A 15,652-nucleotide genomic window follows, 5' to 3' on the forward strand; every position below is an offset into this window, starting at 1 on the left:
ATCAGGTCCACAAGACCTATGATAAATAGGCCTCCATGACTCTACTTACATATAGGCGCAGGATAGCACCAAAAGGGCATGCAGGCGAAGCATGGACGAGCTCAGAGAAACGCCTGCAAAACAACCACGAGCGGGGGCAGTAAGCAGAGCGGAGGGGGCAGGTATATGACAATCTCTATTTTTGCAGATGATACAAAGTTGTGTAAGTTTGTTAGGTCAGTGCAGGATGAAATTGATTTACAAGGGGATTTACAAAAAAGTATAAAAATGGGCAGGTAAATGGAAAATGAGGTTTAATACGTGAAAATGTAAGGTTCTACATTTTGGAAGTAAAAATAAGCAGGCAACCTATAATTTAAATGCTAGACTTAGCAAAACAGAGGAGGAAAGGGAATTAGGAGTACTTATATATAACAAGCTAAAGATGGGTGCACAATGCAGGGCAGTGGCTTCTAAGGATAATAAGACACTAGCATGTATTAAAAGAGGCATTGATACAAGAGAGGAAAGCATAATTCTGTCACTATATAAATAACAGGTAAGACCTCATCTTGAGTATGGAGTGCAGTTCTTAATAAACATACTGTAAAATATATAGATATATTATTTTAATTATTTAGAATATTTTACAGTATATTCATTTTTAAAAATTTACAGTAATTTTTAAAATATTTTATATGCAATATTTCATAAACGCGCCTTAAGAATAGCTAACCTGACCGAGTTAACGTGATTGCAAAAACGTGATTGCAAAAAACACATTTTACATTCCTATGTTCTTCACATAGAAAATAATGTACTGTTTATTATTAAATATATATTTCTATATATATCTGAAACTGTTCATGTAAAATACATATCTATGCCTATATATCTATAAGAATATATATTCGTGTATAGGTATATATACACACACATATATAGAAATATGTTTTTAAGAATAAAAAGAACATTATGCTGGAAGTAAAGAACATTGGAATGTGAAAGATGTATAGTAAATATACAGTAAAGCATATATACAGTAAAAGGCATTTGTATATATTGAATCTATGGGGGAATACGTTAACGCGATTGGGATATTGTAAATTCAGCGTTTTTTGCATATCAAAAACTTTTTACTTTTAACTTAGTAGTACACATGCGCAAAAAGCTTACTTCTAGCAGAGTTAAGGCGCGAGCGTGATCGATAATTACCACTCCACTCATAGGGGCCGAATTATCAAGCTCAGAATAGAGCTTTATGTCCTATTTCTGCGCGAGCCTTCAGGTCTGCGGTCTTCAATCCGCCCAATCCTATAGGATCGGGCTGATTGACACCCCCTGCACCATCTGCAGGGGGCGGCAATGCACAAGCAGTTCTGGTGAACTGCTTGTGTAATGATAAATGCTGACAGCGTATGCTGTCGGCATTCAGCGATGTCTGTTGGACATGATATCATGTCGGACAGACATTAATAAATTTGCCCCATAATCTGGCCCATAATGTTTCTTAGAACTTTTTTTTGGTTTGTTCTACAGTCCTTTCTTATTAAAATTCAAGTTTCACAAAGTGAAACCGCAGCCATAAACTTCAAATTTGATCCGAATTTGTTTTTTCTGAAAGCTTTTAAAGTTTGTAAAAAGTAGCAAAAATGTATTATTAAAATAAATATTTATCTAAAAATTGTTATGTTTTAAAGTATATTTTGAACTCCTCCAGTTACAAAATGTAAAAATTAGACCTAGGGTGGCACCAATGTTGTGGCTGTCAATGGTATTCAGGATACCAAACTATACACAGGACTAGACATTGTATATGTCTCCACAGAATATACATATTCATGGTAGCTTATAGCATATGACAGTGAGCAAACAAGATCATAAAAATTATGTTTTACCAGGGATGTTGCAGAAGCACCGAAATCTACAAAAAAAAATGCAACATTAGGATACCTATTTATATACAAATCTTATAACTTTTTTTAAACTGTGAGATTCCATCAGCCAATCAGATTATTCCTACCTTAATTCCAAAGTACAACATACAAGCTGATACCATTAACTGGGTTATCTCTAGATGATATCAGGAAAAAACTGGATAATATTAAGGTAAATAAAACTCCAGGTCCAGATGGAATACACACAAGGATTTTACAGGAACTTAGCACTGTTATAGCCAAACTACTATTTTTCAAGACTCATCCTCAGGCATAGTACCCCAGGACTGGCGTAAAGCTTAAGTGGTGCCACTTTTTAAAAAGGGAAACAGGGCAGATCTAGGAAGCTATAGACTAGTTAGTCTGATATCAACAGCGGAAAAGATACTTGAAGGGATTATACGATATTATATTGATGAGTATATTTGTGTAAACAAAATTATGAGATCAAATTAATATGGTTTTATGAGAAATAGATCATGTCAAACTAATCTAATTAGATTCTATGAGGAAGTAAGTAAAAATATAGATAAAGGGATTCAGTTTATGTGATATACTTGTATTTTGCAAAGGCGTTTAATACAGTGCCACATGAAAGATTCATGTTCAAAATTAAGGGACTGGGAATAGTTGAAAATGTTAGCTCATGGATAAATACCTGGATAAAACCCAGGGAGCAACAAGTAGTTGTAAACGGATCATATTCAGATTAGACAAAGGTAATCAGTGGAGTCCCCCCCGGGATCGGTACTGGGCCCTGTTCTTTTTAATAATTTTATTAGTGACTTGGAGCAAGGATTAAATAGCAACATCTCTGTAATGTCCAAGGGATATTTTCTGTCCAGTAGTCGTCTGATCCCGGGGCGTCAAGTGGAAAGATAAAGAAAAATCCAAGGACTATGGTTTAATGGATTAAAGGAATGAGGAAGAACAGGTAACGCAGCAAGTAGGTAGCTCAGTCTTCTGAGTAATAAAAAGCAAAGCAAAAGAGTAGGCCACACGGCAAAGCAGGACACAGCAAAAGGCAGGAAATTCTCTCAGTATACCAATGGAATAAAGAATAAGACACAGGGAAAAGCAGGATATAGCAACAGGAAACCAATCCAAACTTTCAGAGTACCAACGGTTAAGCAATAGAGTTGGTCACTAGGCAGAGCAGGGTTCAGCAGCAGGCAGACAGTCCGATCTTTCAGAGTACCAAGGGGTAAAGCAATAAAGTAGGTCACTAGGCAGAGCAGGTTTCAGCAGCAGGCAGACTAAACAGTACACAATACTATGGAACATCCAGAAATCAGTCGGGAACCTATACTTGGGCATTTAGTAAATCAATGGGGCCTATCTATCAAGCTCCAAATGGAGCTTGACGCCCTGTGTTTCTGGTGAGCCTGAAAGTTATGAAGCAGCGGTCTAAAGCAGTTATAAAGCAGTTATGAAGAAGCGGTCTGAGCAGGCGGACAGACATCACCGGAATTCAACCTGATCGAGTACGATCGGGTTGATTGACACCCCCTGCTGGCGGCCAATTGGCCGTGAGTCTGCAGGGGGTGGCATTGCACCAGAAGCTCTTATGAGCTGCTGGTGCAATGCTGAATACGGAGAGCGTATTGCTCTCCGCATTCAGCGAGGTCTTGCGGACCTGATCCGCACTGTCGGATCAGGTCCACAAGACCTATGATAAATAGGCCTCCATGACTCTACTTACATATAGGCGCAGGATAGCACCAAAAGGGCATGCAGGCGAAGCATGGACGAGCTCAGAGAAACGCCTGCAAAACAACCACGAGCGGGGGCAGTAAGCAGAGCGGAGGGGGCAGGTATATGACAATCTCTATTTTTGCAGATGATACAAAGTTGTGTAAGTTTGTTAGGTCAGTGCAGGATGAAATTGATTTACAAGGGGATTTACAAAAAAGTATAAAAATGGGCAGGTAAATGGAAAATGAGGTTTAATACTTGAAAATGTAAGGTTCTACATTTTGGAAGTAAAAATAAGCAGGCAACCTATAATTTAAATGCTAGACTTAGCAAAACAGAGGAGGAAAGGGAATTAGGAGTACTTATAGATAACAAGCTAAAGATGGGTGCACAATGCAGGGCAGTGGCTTCTAAGGATAATAAGACACTAGCATGTATTAAAAGAGGCATTGATACAAGAGAGGAAAGCATAATTCTGTCACTATATAAATAACAGGTAAGACCTCATCTTGAGTATGGAGTGCAGTTCTTAATAAACATACTGTAAAATATATAGATATATTATTTTAATTATTTAGAATATTTTACAGTATATTCATTTTTAAAAATTTACAGTAATTTTTAAAATATTTTATATGCAATATTTCATAAACGCGCCTTAAGAATAGCTAACCTGACCGAGTTAACGTGATTGCAAAAACGTGATTGCAAAAAACACATTTTACATTCCTATGTCCTTCACATAGAAAATAATGTACTGTTTATTATTAAATATATATTTCTATATATATCTGAAACTGTTCATGTAAAATACATATCTATGCCTATATATCTATAAGAATATATATTCGTGTATAGGTATATATACACACACATATATAGAAATATGTTTTTAAGAATAAAAAGAACATTATGCTGGAAGTAAAGAACATTGGAATGTGAAAGATGTATAGTAAATATACAGTAAAGCATATATACAGTAAAAGGCATTTGTATACATTGAATCTATGGGGGAATACGTTAACGCGATTGGGATATTGTAAATTCAGCGTTTTTTGCATATCAAAAACTTTTTACTTTTAACTTAGTAGTACACATGCGCAAAAAGCTTACTTCTAGCAGAGTTAAGGCGCGAGCGTGATCGATAATTACCACTCCACTCATAGGGGCCGAATTATCAAGCTCAGAATAGAGCTTTATGTCCTATTTCTGCGCGAGCCTTCAGGTCTGCGGTCTTCAATCCGCCCAATCCTATAGGATCGGGCTGATTGACACCCCCTGCACCATCTGCAGGGGGCGGCAATGCACAAGCAGTTCTGGTGAACTGCTTGTGTAATGATAAATGCTGACAGCGTATGCTGTCGGCATTCAGCGATGTCTGTTGGACATGATATCATGTCGGACAGACATTAATAAATTTGCCCCATAATCTGGCCCATAATGTTTCTTAGAACTTTTTTTTGGTTTGTTCTACAGTCCTTTCTTATTAAAATTTAAGTTTCACAAAGTGAAACCGCAGCCATAAACTTCAAATTTGATCCGAATTTGTTTTTTCTGAAAGCTTTTAAAGTTTGTAAAAAGTAGCAAAAATGTATTATTAAAATAAATATTTATCTAAAAATTGTTATGTTTTAAAGTATATTTTGAACTCCTCCAGTTACAAAATGTAAAAATTAGACCTAGGGTGGCACCAATGTTGTGGCTGTCAATGGTATTCAGGATACCAAACTATACACAGGACTAGACATTGTATATGTCTCCACAGAATATACATATTCATGGTAGCTTATAGCATATGACAGTGAGCAAACAAGATCATAAAAATTATGTTTTACCAGGGATGTTGCAGAAGCACCGAAATCTACAAAAAAAATGCAACATTAGGATACCTATTTATATACAAATCTTATAACTTTTTTTAAACTGTGAGATTCCATCAGCCAATCAGATTATTCCTACCTTAATTCCGATTGGCTGATAGAATCCTATCAGCCAATTGGAATTCGAGGGACGCCATCTTGGATGACGTCCCTTAAAGGAACCTTCATTCGTCGGGAGTTCGTCGTGGAGGAAGTATGTTCTGTGTCGGCGGGATGAAGATGGAGCCGGAAGAAAGAAGATTGAAGATGCCGCTTGATAGAAGACTTCAGCCGGATGGAAGACCTCTTCAGCCCCCGCTTGGATGAAGACTTCAGCCGGATGATGGACCTCTTCAGCCCCCGCTTGGATGAAGACTTCAGCCGGATGATGGACCTCTTCAGCACCACGCTTGGATGAAGACATCGCCCGGATTGGATGAAGAATTCGGCTCGGCTGAGTGAAGACGACTCAAGGTAGGAAGATCTTCAGGGGGTAGAGTTAGGTTTATTTAAGGGGGGTTTGAGTTAGATTAGGGGTATGTGGGTGGTGGGTTTTAATGTTGGGGGGGTTGTATTTTTATTTTACAGGCAAGAGAGCAGAATTCTTTGGGGCATGCCCCGCAAAAGGCCCTTTTAAGGGCTGGTAAGGTAATAGAGCTGGTATCTTTTAAATGTAGAATAGGGTAGGGAATTTTTTTATTTTGGGGGGCTTTGTTATTTTATTAGGGGGCTTAGAGTAGGTGTAATTAGCTTAAAATTGTTGTAATATTTTTATAATGGTTGTAAATTATTTTTTTATTTTTTGTACTTTAGTTAGTGTATTTATTTGTATTTATTTGTAGGTATTTGTATTTAATTTATTTAATTTATTTAATGATAGTTATGATGTAATTATTACTTACATTGTAGCTATCTTAGGGTTTATTTTACAAGTAAGTATTTAGTTTTAAATAGGAATAATTTATTAAAGTATAGTGTAGTGTTAGGTGTAATTGTAACTTAGGTTAGTTTTTATTTTACAGGTAAATTTCTCTTTATTTTAACTAGGTAGCTATTAAATAGTTAATAACTATTTAATAGCTATTGTACCTAGTTAAAATAAATTGAAAGTTGCCTGTAAAATAAAAATTAATAATATAATATATACTTACTAAATAAGTATTTAGTTTTAAATAGGATTCATTTAGTTAATAAGAGTTACATTTATTTAGATGTATTTAATTAATATTTAAGTTAGGGGGGTGTTAGGGTTAGTGTTAGACTTAGGTTTAGGGGTTAATCATTTTATTACAGTGGCGGCGGTGTAGGGGGGGCAGGATAGGGGTTAATAAATTTATTATAGGTGGCGACGGTGTAGGGGGGGAAGATTAGGGGTTAATAAGTTTAATATAGGTTGCGGCGGAGTCCGGGAGCGGCGGTTTAGGGGTTAAACTATTTATTTAGGTGCGGCGAGGTACGGGATCGGCAGGCTAGGGGTTAATAACTTTATTAAAGGTGGCGGCGGTATAGGGGGGGCAGGATAGGAGTTACTAGGTATAATGTAGGTGGCGGCGGGGTCCGGGAGCGGAGGTTTAGGGGTTAATACACTTATAAGAGTTGCGGCGGGGTCTAGGAGCGACGGTTTAGGGGTTACTAACTTTATTTAGTTGCCAGGGGCGCCGGTATAGGGGGTAGAACAGTGTAGTTTAGTGTGGGTGCTTAGTGACAGCTTGTCAATAAAGCTGTAAAAAAGCCGAAGAGCAGCGAGATCGGATGAGTGATAACTATCACAATCCGCTGCTCATCGCCCCGTACTTGGTGCACGGCTTTTTGACAGCTTTTTTGATAACTTAGGCAAACATATTCAGGTCCGCGGCGGCGATGGTAGGCGAGCTTAGGCGGGCGTATTGGGCCGGGGAAGGCAGGTAAAGTAGACGCGTTGATAAGTAGAGGCCTATGTCACACTCACACTGTCATGATTGTCACTAACAGTACTGGCGTCTTTAAAATTGGGTTTTAAGTGTGGATCGTTCAATCGTGACTTGCATAGGAACCTATTGTAACCCATTTCCTTCAGTACCACTGCTAAACCACCTGAATGCATCTTTTACGTTGTCATGATGGGCAGACTATGCACCATTTTTCTGTTGCTATATGGTCGCTTTTCACCTTTTATGAGTATTGTTTTTTAAATATTTATTTGAAATGTTTGTTAAAGCACCTTTTCCATTTTAGTGTGATCAGAAAACAAGATGATGACTACAGGTTTCTATTAAAAGGCATTATATTTTTTTATTGTTGATTGTAACATTGCATACACTGTAAAGTGTCAACCTGCTCCTTTGCAACATTGTATCTTCCTAGGAGACCCTTAAACAAGATTGTGTCTTTGAGACATGTTCACAAGAGTGCTTGCACCTAAATTATTGAACTTTGTGACCTTGAGTTCAATAATGTTGGTGCAAGCACTTTGAAATGCACCTTCATGACCATATTTGGACTTTGATCTTGTTGGGGGCATTTTGGGGACATTTATAAAATGACCAGAGATCTGATCTGAAGCGCCAATTGCTACCGTGAGCTTGCGAGTGCTACATAATGTTTCTACTGGCCATACATCATCCTTCTATATCTCTATTCCTCCTGCTGATCTGCAGATTATATTCAAACCCTTTTACTGACAGACAGTCTTTATCTCTAACATTACCAGACACCTATAGAACATACATGTCACAATCACAAGCAGTTCCCTATAAGCCTTCCCTAGAGAAACAATTTAATTCCATCCCCACTGGCTACCATCTGTACATCTTGTTAGCCACAGTGGGATTTGCATGTCTAACCCCCCTAGGCAGAAGCTATTAACGTGCCATAAATATTTGTATCCATCTGCCCAGTGATGCCAGTACTAGCAAGGCCACAAGCAAATCTCTGCTTAAGACAAGCTATATAAATCCACATGTATTAAAAAGCAAAATTCACTGTATGAAATTAATGTACAGATTACAAAGATGCATTTCTTGACCAGAAACAAACTCTACTTTTAATCTTTAAAGATACATGAAAGCCATTTTTTATTAATGCATTAGAAATCATTCACTGCATTGTAATAGATCTGCATACTTAATAAATGATTGTATAAAAATATGGAATTTGTTGCAGTCCTGGAACAAACTACTTTAAAAGCCTTTTGAATGTTGTTTGTCATACTTTACTGTGACCAATCAGGAACAGAAATAAATGAGCTAATGTACATATCAACCTATCACAGTGCAGCATACAGGAAGTTCTGCATTGCATGGACATAGGCCACATACATAATAAAAGTGTATTGGAAAGTTTTATAATTATGTATAATGAAACATTTATGGGGAATAATATTTTTGTTTTAATATTCCTTAAAATATCATTATTAAAGCAGTATTTAACTCTTTCACGTCTCTCATACTCATTAGCATGCCTGTTCTGTTGTTATGCAAACAGGAAGGATCCAGCTTAAATTTTGGAGACAAGCTAAAAGAATTTATGCAAAAATACGACAAGAATGCAGACGGTCGCATTGAAATGGCAGAGGTTAGTGTTTATATATGTGTGACATCGACCAGACGTACATGTGACTGCATACATGTGTGATATATGTAAGTGTAGGAGTTTGTACTTGTATACTATGTGACTGAATGTGCGTAAATACATGCGTATGTATGTTTGTGACAGCATGTTGTGACTGTGTAAGTACATAATGATTTACCCTGATACAGTTACCAAAACAATATTGTTTGGCACAAGCATAACATGGAAATATCAATGTGGCTGCAATAGGGACGACACTGAAATATTTTTTTGTCTGTAAGAGTGACATTGGGTTAGATGCTCGTGCACGTGCCAAAGGGTCTTTGTTCTGAGAGTGAGATCATGTTAAAATATACTATGCTTGACCTATATTTTCTATAGATTGTTAGTGGGCCTCCCTGCCATTAACATTTATAATTGCATGAGTTGCTCAATACATGAAACAAGAACCAATTGCTTAGTATTTAAAACAGTTACAACCATAGCAACCTCAGAAACATACCTGAAACATAGTCGTCTCCCTGGATAGAATGGGAGGTGTCTTCCCAACACAAACACAGGGTTGGTCAGGGTGTTACAGGGGCATGGTCAGGATTTTTCACCTGCAAGCAGAATCCATAAAGACTCTATTATTTCTGTTTTATTTCATTTGTTCTGTAAGGTTTTGAAGGCATTATTGTTATACTGATATCCTTAGTGAAGCTTGTTCTGTGCACCGAAAGGTCAAGAGGCCTTTTTTTATCTATAAATATTTATTGTCTGTATTTCATGATAGGTGTACAGCATATATAATAATACTCAATACTGATAGTGCCTATTGCTACAGTATTCATCATTTTTACAAAGTCTATTATTTTCTTATTTATTTTTTGTTTGCATTATATAAAAACCAGACTTGTGTTGCACTGAAAAAAAAAATTCGGACAAATATTCAGAAAAATGTGTTTTTCAGAATATTCGTGTGCAGCACTATTCAGTTTAAAACAAACCGAAAACTAAATATTTCTTTACATTTACGTTCGCTTTTGTTCAAACAAATCTAAATGTTCTCTTCTCCTCTCTCCTGGATACTTACCTATAATCATCTTTTTCTTCATTGGCTCTAAGGAGCCTATTTCAAGCTCCGTATGAAGCGTGTTGCCCTGTGTTTCTGGCGAGCCTTCAGGCTTCTAAAGACCGCTGTTCCATAACCTGCTCTGAGGCGGCGGACAGACATCACCAGAAATCAACCCGATCCAATACGATTGGGTTGATTGACACCCCCTGCTAGCGGCCGATTGGGCGCGAATCTGCAGGGGGCGGTATTGCACCAGCAGTTCATCAGAACTGCTGGTGCAATGATAAGTGCCGAGAGTGTATGCTGTCTGCATTTATCGCTGTGCAGCGGACATGATCAGGCCCCTAGGGCTGTGCTAATGCCAAAGTCCAGGGCCGCACTAATAGGAGAATTAGGCCCTGGACTCTGCGCTATTTAAGAAAAAGAGAATTAGTGAGCCTCCCCAGCGCACTACAGGTAAGTAAAACACCTAATTTAAAGAAAAAAATATATATTTGTGAATTAAATTCGTTATTTAAATTAGTTAGTGCACTCATTTGGATGAACAATGACACAAATGCACATCCCTAACGAAAACACCATAAGAAAAGACAAATTTAAAAAAAATATATATATAAAAAATAATATAAATATATATGTATGTGTGTATGTGTATGTGTATGTGTATATATATATATATATATATATATATGTGTATGTATGTGTGTATGTGTATATATATATGTATGTGTGTATGTGTATGTGTGTGTATATATATATATATATATATATATATATATATATATATATATATATATATATATATATATATATATATGTGTATGTATGTGTGTATGTGTATGTGTGTGTGTGTATGTGTATGTGTATATATATATATATATGTGTATGTATGTGTGTATGTGTATATATATATGTATGTGTGTATGTGTATGTGTATGTGTATATATATATATATGTGTATGTATGTGTGTATGTGTATATATATATATATATATATATGTATGTGTGTATGTGTATGTGTGTATATATATATATATGTGTGTGTATGTGTGTATATATATATATGTGTATGTATGTGTGTATGTGTATATATATATGTATGTGTGTATGTGTATGTGTGTATATATATATATATGTGTATGTATGTGTGTATGTGTATATATATATGTATGTGTGTATGTGTATATATATATGTATGTGTATGTGTGTATATATATATATATGTGTATGTATGTGTGTATGTGTATATATATATATATGTATGTGTGTAGGTGTATATATATATGTATGTGTGTATGTGTATGTGTGTATATATATATATATATATATGTGTATGTATGTGTGTATGTGTATATATATATGTATGTGTGTATGTGTATATATATATGTATGTGTGTATGTGTATGTGTGTATATATATATATATATATATGTGTATGTATGTGTGTATGTGTATATATATATGTATGTGTGTATGTGTATGTGTGTATATATATATATAAGAGGATATATATCAAAGGGTAAACAGCGCTTATAGATATTCTTAATTACGGATTATATTTGAGTCTCAGAGGTGATAGTTAGCCCTATATAAAATAAAAAACAAAAAGTGTATGAGTATATAAGTATATAAATATAAAAGAGTCTTTGACAAAGTTGATGAGATCCAAGTGTAGTGTAGGAGTATTAGATACCCTTACCAAAAGTTACCTCAATCCTATGAGGTAAGTTTGCCGCATTGGAGGATGTATCTAGTGGTTGGTGGGTCCTGGATAGTATGATCTGTATGATTCAGCTGCCTCTTGGAGTAACACAAGATGTGGATCCCCCTTATGCTGGTCTCTTTAGGAAACTTCCTGTGCTTGTTGCCTCTTGGAGCTTGGTTCTCTTGTCTTGGTATGAACTTTCTTGTCCCGATTTATACCCAGAAAGACAGAAAACAGCAAAGATAGTGTAATACCGTTTTATTCAATAAAAGTATAAAAAATGGCATATATCACACTCACATTTTATGTCCTCACTGATATGAGGTATAGTGACAGCACATAAGTTTAGAGGTAAATTCAGATGGTTGTGTCCCAAGCCAGTCAGAGAATAAATATATAGTCAATATTTCTTTGGTGTCACAGGCAATAATTCCAGCCAAGTCGATTTATATAGCAGATAATTAATCCAGTTATTATCGCTTGTTAGGTTAGTGACTAAAATGGGATAGTCTGTTCCTATATTCAGACTTATCCAGTATATTTGTGTTAGTCACACTAATAGCGGTTAGCCAGATAAAAGCTGTTAATGCAGTTTGTAATGCTGCTGAATGTGAAAACAGGTTAATATAGCAGCGGTATGGCCAGTCAGGCAGTCACCCCAATAGTGGTTAGCCAGGAAAAAGCTGTTAATGCAGTTTGTAATGCTGCTTGAATGTGAAAACAGGTTAATATAGCAGCAGTCTGGCTAGTCAGGCAGTGGGTAAAGTTAGTAGCAGATCATAAACTCAATGTGTGCATAAAAGGCAAGCATTCAAAAACAAACAGCTTTTAAAAAAAGAGAATATTAAAACTGTAAATAAATATTGCATTTTTCTATATTAATTTTATTATGATCTGAACATTACATTTCCCTAGTGGTTTATGTCACCAGGACCCTTCAATGACATTTTAAGCTCATGCTACAAAGTCATCAGTTATTTATAATTTCTTTTACACTGGATTCACCATACTCATGGGCACAGATTTCTCTCTGTAGTTATCACTCACTGTATTCTTCATTCTGTGTGTCTCTGACCCTTGCTTGTGTCTCTGGATGTATGACACTCGCTCTCTCTTTTTAGATTTAGATGGCTCTTTATCTGAGTGACTTTTTGTAGGGTTCTGTTTGAATCTTTACTATGTATTTATCTTTGCCTATCTTACATCATTCTCTCATCTATACCTACTCTAGTCACTCTTCCTAAGTTATGTTCCCTTTTTACAGCTGGCTCAGATTCTTCCCACAGAGGAAAATTTCCTGCTCTGCTTCAGACAACACGCCGGCTCTAGCATCGAATTCATGGAGGTAAGACGCTCAGTATTGTTCTATGGGGCTGAACGATACACAGGGGAAAACACAAAATACAAATACCATTTCTCACTTGTTACAATACACATATACCATACACACTAACATGCATCATACAGTATACATAATATTAAAGGGATACTTGTCACGGATACCAGACAGCTAAGGCTACCCCCCCACCCCCCTACAACCTCACCCCTGTTGTTTCTCATTGGTTTTGGGCTCCTCAGAGCAACCACAATCCCTGGAAGCTTTGGTTTGCTTGTCTTGTGAAAAGCTGGTGTATGACCAGGAAAACCCTCCTAGTCTGGCTGGGCCCCTGGAACTCTCAGTTGGCCGCCTCACCACGGATACCCACCTAACCCCTCTCAGGCTGTCCGGGCTCCTGGGGGATTTACCGGAGGGGAGCTGCTTTGGGAACCGGGGGTTTTGGACACCCCTACCCCCATTACTTCAACGGGCTGTATCTCCGGTCCCCAAAAACGAATCACGCCGCTTTTTGGACTGCGGCATCTGGGGACTGATAGCTTTCAAATGACACCCTGGAAGTGCTGCTGCTCCCGGGATCACCCCAAAACCGTCACCACTATGTCCTGGGATTCTGTGGGACTATGGTTGCTATGGAGGCGCCGGTCAGTCTGGAGGGGCGGGAATGGCGGGAAAACTGTGGCATTGTCTCCCTGTTTTATCAAGATGAGCTGTGTGTATAAAAGGAGTGTATGTTGTGTCTGTCTCATTATTTGGGTGGGCTCCTGCTAGAATCACTTTCCTGGGCTACATAGCAGCCTGTTCCAGGCAGAGGAAGGACCCTCAGGTAGAGCTACTCATTCTGGGTAGCTGTAGGCTGCCACAGGGTGGGACCCTGAATACTGGTGCTGTCGGGCATCAGGGGTGGCTACAGGCTGTGGTCACTTGCCAGCTACATAGCTGCAGTCGGCAGGGAGGAAGCAGGACCCGTTTGGCGGAGCTACCCAGTCGGGGTAGCCGGGGTATCCGTCACATTGGCTGGCAGCTGTGGGATCTGCTTCTATCACACAGTTTCTGCTGACAGAGCAGACGTGCCACAATAGCCGGTAACTATGGGAACCAAGCTCCTAAGGAGAGAAGAGGGGGCGCTGGCCCAGCTGGACGGTCCTAGTTCGTATTGGGACCTGCTGGCACAAAGGGACCTTGTCCGCCGGCGACTCTCAAGGGAGGCTCTTTAACAAGAGCAGGGCTATTGAGTAACAACCCTCTCCCCTGATGATGAAGATTACTGGCTCCAGTACAAGTTCCGAGTATCTTACCTGGGAGGACAGCCCCGGGTGGAATGGCTGTATGAATTGGATGGACTGGTCCAGGAGGAGATGGTTCTGGATGACAGCTACAGGGTATGCTATGCAAGTGTGGCCATGGCTGGGTGATGGTGTCCCCACAGAGGGCTTTGGCTACGGCGGCCCTGGATTATTATTTGAACTAATGGCAGAGGACCCATATTTTGGGAGTCAGGAGGAGTGGAGACTTAAGGACATTTGTGAGTACCGAGGGAGCCTGCTGAGTCTCTCAGGGGTACCCTGGCTGCAAGCTGATTTGGATTATATATGTGGCAAGGAATTGGAGATGGAACAGAGATACAAAAGACTGCTAGATTGCGTTAAACACCATGCCACAGAGCCTGCAGGGAGCTATGATACAGCAGTCTGGGAATCATGGAGGTTGGCCTCAGAGAAGTGGCAACAGAGCATAAGCGACAACGAACTGCTAGATACAGATTAGCAACCGGGCCCCGAGCTTATGGACTTGGACAAGGGAGCCACTGCAGCAGAAGCACTTACAACAGGGCAGAGAGCCGTTGGCCTCTGCCCAGCCCCTGCAGCAGCTCTGGTAAACCAGGGAGTGGAGGTAGTTGTCATCCCTCCCCGTAAGCAGAACCCCTTCCTGGGATAGGAGACAGTCGGTCTCTCTCCCCAGCGGCAGAGCCAGGAGCAGGGAGAGGAGACAGTCGGTCTCTCTCCCCAGCGGCAGAGCCATCCCCTGGGAGCGGAGGTAGTAATCCTCCCTCCCCGTAAGCAGAACCCCTTCCTGGGAGAGGAGACAGTCGGTCTCTCTCCCCAGTGGTGGAGCCATCCCCTGGGAGTGGAGGTAGTAATCCTCCCTCCCCATAAGCAGAACCCCTTCCTGTGAGAGGAGACAGTCGGTCTCTCTCCCCAGCGGCAGAGCCAGGAGCAGGGAGAGGAGACAGTCAGTCTCTCTCCCCAGCGGCAGAGCCAGGAGCAAGGAGAGGAGACAGTCGGTCTCTTTCCCCAGCGGCAGAGCCATCCCCTGGGAGCGGAGGTAGTCGTCCTCCCTCCCCATAAGCAGAACCCCTTCCTGGGAGAGGAGACAGTCGGTCTCTCTCCACAGCTGCATAGCCGGGATAGGAGACAGTCAGTCTCTCTCCCCAGCGGCAGAGCCATCCCCTGGGAGCGGAGGTAGTAGTCCTCCCTCCCCGTAAACAGAACCCCTTCCCAGGAGAGGAGATATTTGGTCTCTCTCCCCAGCAGC

The 15,652-nt window shown here is 39.3% G+C and overlaps 1 protein-coding gene across 1 annotated transcript in view; it reads left to right on the top strand.

The window, feature by feature from the left end:
- Window positions 1-15,652, top strand: part of CALB2 (calbindin 2) — a 150,295-nt gene that overhangs the window by 81,298 nt on the left and 53,345 nt on the right. Inside the window, exons 3-4 of the mRNA XM_053702387.1 lie at window positions 8,933-9,022; window positions 13,046-13,126. Of these exons, the coding sequence (XP_053558362.1) occupies window positions 8,933-9,022; window positions 13,046-13,126 (171 nt within the window). The remainder of the gene's footprint in view (window positions 1-8,932; window positions 9,023-13,045; window positions 13,127-15,652) is intronic.

The sequence above is a fragment of the Bombina bombina genome, chromosome 1 (genome assembly GCF_027579735.1).
Source record: "Bombina bombina isolate aBomBom1 chromosome 1, aBomBom1.pri, whole genome shotgun sequence".
Taxonomy (NCBI): Eukaryota; Metazoa; Chordata; class Amphibia; order Anura; family Bombinatoridae; genus Bombina; species Bombina bombina.